At 39.9% G+C, this 6,000-nt stretch overlaps 1 protein-coding gene across 1 annotated transcript in view; it reads left to right on the top strand.

The window, feature by feature from the left end:
* The window catches only part of prkab2 (protein kinase, AMP-activated, beta 2 non-catalytic subunit), a 6,336-nt gene extending 658 nt beyond the window's left edge, over nucleotides 1-5,678 (top strand). Inside the window, exons 2-8 of the mRNA XM_074689410.1 lie at nucleotides 854-1,027; nucleotides 1,144-1,301; nucleotides 1,474-1,567; nucleotides 1,774-1,888; nucleotides 2,888-3,021; nucleotides 3,114-3,182; nucleotides 3,316-5,678. Coding sequence (XP_074545511.1) covers nucleotides 878-1,027; nucleotides 1,144-1,301; nucleotides 1,474-1,567; nucleotides 1,774-1,888; nucleotides 2,888-3,021; nucleotides 3,114-3,182; nucleotides 3,316-3,393 — 798 coding nt within the window. The 5' untranslated portion in view covers nucleotides 854-877 and the 3' untranslated portion in view covers nucleotides 3,394-5,678. The remainder of the gene's footprint in view (nucleotides 1-853; nucleotides 1,028-1,143; nucleotides 1,302-1,473; nucleotides 1,568-1,773; nucleotides 1,889-2,887; nucleotides 3,022-3,113; nucleotides 3,183-3,315) is intronic.
* The last annotated feature ends 322 nt before the right edge of the window (nucleotides 5,679-6,000 follow it).

The following is a 6,000-nucleotide window of genomic DNA, read 5'->3' as shown; positions in this document are numbered from 1 at the left end:
CACATACAGCTGCAAGAAAAAATATGTGAACCCTTGGATCCATTTGCAGCATTAACCTCGACCAAGAATTTACAGTAATAGCAGATCAGACCTGTACAACAGTCAGGACGGATTTTGAACCTTGCCATGTTGTGGTTGAATTATTCTCTTGATGTCCTTGATTGATGGACAGATGGCCTTGAGTTCTTGAGCAATTTTTTTTGTAAACTTGGGAATTAATTCCTCTGTCTAGATGACAGCAATCTGTCCAGTCCCTGTGGCAGAAAAACAGCCTTAAACCATGATTCGCATTTTACCCTACCTCACAGTTGGGATGAGGTTTTGATGTTGGTGTTCTGTGCTCATGTGTGCCCCTTCCAAACAGCTCCACATTCATTGAATTTAGAGCACCTGGATGATCCACAGCACTACTGACAAAATATTTTGTTGACAGATGAAACCAAACATAAGTCAGTGTTTGTTTGAACAGCAGTGGCTTCCTCTGTGGTGTCCTCTCATAAACTGTGCTTTTGTAAAGTGTGTTGGATTTGTCAACAGAGATGTTAGGATGATCACTCCTAGGGCGAGTGGCAACAGTGCTGAGCTTTCTCCACAGACAGTTGGTCTTTCTGTGGACTGATGAACATACAGGCTATTAGAGATACTGTAAATGTTAATGTGGCGTGAACAATAGAAACATAAAAATAGCAGACTGTTTATTGTTGTGATTAAGATGAAGATCAAAAAACATTTTATGACCAATTAATGCAGAAAACCAGATACCCAAGGTTCACCGTCTTTTTCTTGCATATAGTAGAATCATAGAACTTGATTTTATGGGCAAAGCACATATGAAGTAGCTTTTCTTCCCTAGCGTCACTGTAGGCACTGAAGCATCATGGGAAACACAAGTGACAGAGTAGCTGGAGATCGCCATGGAGCCAAGGCCCACCGTTCAGACAGCAGCGGCAGTCAGAAGGACAGCAGCAAGATGGTGGACAGCACAGACGACCCCAACATTTTCAACACCCACGGGCCAGAATCCAAGGTGATGCAGGAAACCAAACAGAGAGATACAGATTATTGTTTAAAATGATGTTTGCAGCAGGAATACCTCCCTCGTGTCAAGGGCCTGTTTGTTTAAATTATAAAAAACTCTTTCAGCCAAAAGGAGAGAATGAATTTACCCCAGATCTGGATGATTTGGTGAAAACTGGTCCTCAGGCCCGGCCCACTGTGATCCGCTGGGCTGGAGGGGGAAAAGAGGTCTACATCGCTGGTTCCTTTAACAACTGGAGCACAAAGATACCACTGAATAAAAGGTACTCAAGTCTTTTTAACACCATTTGTGATCACACAGTCTCATTGTGTCCTCCTATGACTGATTCTCACTGCATACATTCTGGCTCTGACTGCATGTGACAACTGTAGTTTTGTTTTTGAAAGAAAGAAATGTTTTTCAGTTTAATTTCTTGTCCTCTGTGTTTTTTTAAGCCATAATGACTTTGTAGCCATCCTGGACCTGCCAGAAGGAGAGCATCAGTACAAGTTTTTTGTAGATGGACAGTGGGTCCATGACCCCTCAGAGGTAAGTCCTTTTAGTTTTTGAGAAATAGTTATTTTTCTGTAGGATAAGAAATTAGTCACATTTCAGTCAAAAGTACAGGAGAAACATGAAAACACATCACAGCACTCACTGCATTACCTTTAGTTTCTCTGTAACCCACAGGAAAATGAATGTTGACTGTTTATGATTATGACTGTTAAAATGTTTGTAACATTTTTCCTCTGCAGCCAGTTGTGACCAGTCAGCTCGGCACCATCAACAACCTGATCCAGGTCAAGAAGTCAGACTTCGAGGTGTTTGATGCACTGCATGTCGATTCTCTGGAGTGCTCAGATTCATCAGGTTAGGGTGTGATTTTTTTTCTTACCACTGCTTACACATTGTTTTTTTTCATTTACTTTGCCAATCAAATCACCAGATGACAAGAAATTCTGAAAAACAGTGTTCTGGTCTGTTGTTTTCTCTGTGGAGCCAGCGTGTTCAGTCTTAGTAAGTAAGTAACTAGTGCTGTCAGGCGACCAAAAAAATAGTCTAATTGATTACAGAATTTGTTATTAATTAATTTAATTAATCACATTTTAATCTCATATCTGCTTAGGGTCCCCAAATAAAGTTATGGATATGAGAAGAAGATGTGAGATGACACAGACATAGCAAGATGCTGCAATCAGAAAAGTTCAGTCAGCTCACGCTCTAACTGAGGGTGTGTTGCTGTAGTTCAGAGAGAAAGAGCTGCGCCATCATGAGAAATCATGACAGAGATCATGGAGAGGATCATAGGATGGAGCACCCCAGACAAACATGATCAAAAAAAGTATGATTTGTCTGTTTTTTGGATAAAAGAACAGGAAGAGACACATAAAAGAAGAGAATCCACTCTTTTTAGGTAGTTTTGGTGTTTACATAGTCATATAAACCAATAATATTTTGGTCTTGAAAGATCGTTCAAGACGCTCTGAAAATGACTGGCAGCCAATGCTCCAAAATTAATTAATTTTTATAATACATTAATTTGCGGTGTAATTAATTAATCTAATTTACGTATTAAAGAGACAGACCTATGAGTAACGTTTATTTGTATAGAACATTTTCATCAAGTTGGTGAAACAGGGTCAAAGGAACGCTTGCCTGAAGTAGCTTTTAAAAACTGTGATAGATGCAGCATCTTTCGGGTCTGGGGGAGAGCAGTCCATAATCTCAGCACAGCTGACTCAGGTCACTACATGTTTTGGGTTTGGTGCAGTGTCTACATTGATGCTAAAGAATGGTGCTCCACTGGGATTTAGAGTCAAGCCTTTCAGCTCTGTTAGTACTTTACCTGTGGCCGTTGTTTATTTGCAGATCTTTCCAGCTCCCCACCTGGTCCATACGGGCAGGAGCAATACGCCTTCAGACCTGAGGAGCACTTTAAGGCCCCTCCCATCCTCCCCCCTCACCTCCTTCAAGTTATTCTCAACAAGGACACCAATATATCAGTCAGTGTCTCCATTTGACTGGAATTGTTTTTATTTTGTTGAATGATTTAATGTCTTCATGTTTGTAAGTGTTCCCCTGTTTCTCTCTGCAGTGTGACCCTGCCCTGCTGCCTGAACCAAACCATGTCATGTTAAACCATCTTTACGCTCTCTCCATAAAGGTAGGTTCAGCAGAACTTCAACACATTTCTGTTCTCATGTCAGGCTGTGTTGATAAGTTCAAGTTGTTGTCCCATCTCTGTTGCGTTGTACTCCTCTGAAAGCGGCGTTTCTCTGTGTTGTGTCCATTTCTAGGATGGAGTGATGGTGCTGAGTGCCACTCACAGATACAAAAAGAAATATGTGACCTCTCTGCTCTACAAGCCGATCTAAACCTCATCTCCGGTGCTCCACAGTGCTTTCAGAGGGCAGCATGCTTGGATCCTGCTGTTTCAGTTCTGTTCATCACGTTTGGCCTAACCTCGCTTTGAGACATGTTTACAGGAGGAGCTGAACACTGCGGCTGGGTCTGGTTTATTATGAAGGTCACACTTTGGTCTGCATAGGGCTCTGAACAAGAGAAGCCAAGTGTGTGTGTGTGAGTGAGTGTGTGTGTGTGTGTGTGGGTGTCAGACATCTGTGGCTTTTACCATCAGCTGTCTACAGACAGAGAAGAGACTGATGAAAACACTGTGTGTATTTTAGTGTTTGCTGCACCCTGTTACTTTATGCATGTTTGTTTGTTAAACATTTGATGTGTATTCAACTTTTGGATGTTCAAAAATGAGGGCTTACATGTTTTCAACGTGTACCAGTTGTTGTCTCTAAAAGTGCTAAGTTGTTATAACCTCCCTGGATGATATCAAAATCATGTGAAAGCATTTATTACATATTAGTATACAAGATATCTAAATGTCCTGGTTGGGCCTGACTTCAGGTCAGGGTGTTAAACAGAGCAGCAGACTGCTGTTGGGGAAAAAGTGCAATAATCTGTAGAGATTTCCTTTACCTTCCTTCCCAGTGGCAATTCTCAAACATGGTGAATAATGATTGAGGTTATTTTCTTTGGCTGGGCTGGTCCTTAAAACGTGCTGGGCTCTTTAAAGTTAAATTGCCAACATTAGCAGTGGGGGATCAAACCTGGGTTTTGATTTATTTGAAATGGTTTAGTTATTTTTCCCCTTCATTAAAATCAAAGAACATCCTTTACTGTTTGATGGGGAAACACCAAATTTAAAGCTTTTTGTGAGATTCAGTTCACATTGCACACTTCTCAAGCACCACATGGTTTGTTGTTGTTTCCTGTTTGGGCTTCATGGTTCACCTGCACAAATCTTCTCTGCTGTAAAACATTAAATGTCTTGTTCTGGAGGAAAAGGATCAACAGATGCTTGGATAATGAACTGTTGTATTTTCTGCAAAGGGAACTTTACTCCACTTAAAGTTACACATTAATCAAGTTTTCTTTGTGTGAACATGTCATGTTATAATGTTGAATCTACAACAGTTTAATCCTGATTCAGTGAAATCCACAAACCAAGTCCAAAGCTTGTGTGGTATGAATGAAGATATAAACATAGATGAAGTGTTTTTGTGTGAACATGGTGGTTGAGGCCACTGTTCTTTTTCTGCGGTTGCCTTTACCTTGATGTGTATTTGTGAGCACTTTACTCTTCAGTGAGCAGGAGTGTGAATGTAAGCTTTGAACTATGCAGCAGACACCTCTTGTACTGTAGCTTCTCTGGACTATAAACCACAGTTTGTGCTTTGTATTTATTTTTTAGACATGACGGTTTTTGCTGTGCTTTTATTTAAGTGTGAGTGTGTGTGCAGCTGTCTATTAAATAGGAATGTACTGTATGTTTCTGTTACATGTCCACTCCACCGTGTGAACCTGCTGCTTTGCATGTACTGAAAAGTATTGATGTATTTACTGAGCGTGGAAGTTAAAAAATCTGCACAAACTTGAATGTGATGAGAGGCACATTTCAGATGGATTAAAGGGCTTTGGGAGCAGATTGTTGCCAAGAATTTAAGAGTTGTACAAAGTTTTCTCACGTGTGTTCTTTAAAGTGAAATAATGTGTATTTGGAGTGATTTTGAAAGTTGTACTGTTTGATTGTCTGCACTTCCTGTATCGCACAGTTGACACCCATGGAAGCCCAGATAGGCTCAACTTGCAGTTTGTGCTTTAAACTGAAGCCTACAAGCTCACAGGTGCATCTCCTCTACTTTAACAATTATTAGCTCTGCTTTTGAGTCAAGGGCATTCAAATGTACAAGTGCAATCGAAGCTGTTCTCAGCTTCCATTGATATCTGAGGTTGAAATGATCATCAGAGTGGTAAAACAGGCTTAATAAAGACCCATTAGTGATCAATGAGAGGCTCTGACAGTGTTCTTTGAACGTGGAGCCTAACTTGAGATTTTGTCCAAAGAGTTTTTAATATCAACAGATAAATAAAGGGAGCTTGGACAACCCTGGACACCGGACAGTGTTTTCATGCCTGAAACCAAAACTTGAATTTTTCATCCGTCTCATGAATGTTTTAAAACTATTTGCAGATCCTGTGTGGTGATTTACAGTACACGGTTTTATTTGTTTGCAAACGTAGAGACTCGTCTTTATTTCTGTCTATTTTTCCTCTCAAAATAAAAAGCCATTAAAATAAAGTCTGAATAAAAACACTTTGTTTAGGCTACGTCTTTCTGTTAAGATGAACCATACTTTTTTGATTTTATATAATTTTTGTTACTAGTATAGCTTGTTTTGTCTTCATTGTGTTATGTTGAATTTGACCCATGATACACTACATGATAAACCAAAAACTTTTATCAGCTTTTAATAGCATAGGGAGAAACTAAGCAACTTCCTCTGGTGTAAGAACATGAAACTCATGTGGGAGAGCTAAATACTGCAGTTCCTTTAGTGCCTACCTGAGGCTGAGTACCACAATCACAGCAAGCAAAAAACTAAAAAGATTTCGTGAATTCATTCATT

Source organism: Halichoeres trimaculatus, unplaced genomic scaffold (genome assembly GCF_033239565.1).
Source record: "Halichoeres trimaculatus isolate MK-OKI-2021-1 unplaced genomic scaffold, fHalTri1.1 fHalTri1_scaffold_15, whole genome shotgun sequence".
NCBI lineage: Eukaryota > Metazoa > Chordata > Actinopteri > Labriformes > Labridae > Halichoeres > Halichoeres trimaculatus.
The sequence above is the reverse complement of the archived record's forward strand: the minus strand, read 5'-3'. Positions and strand labels throughout refer to the sequence as shown.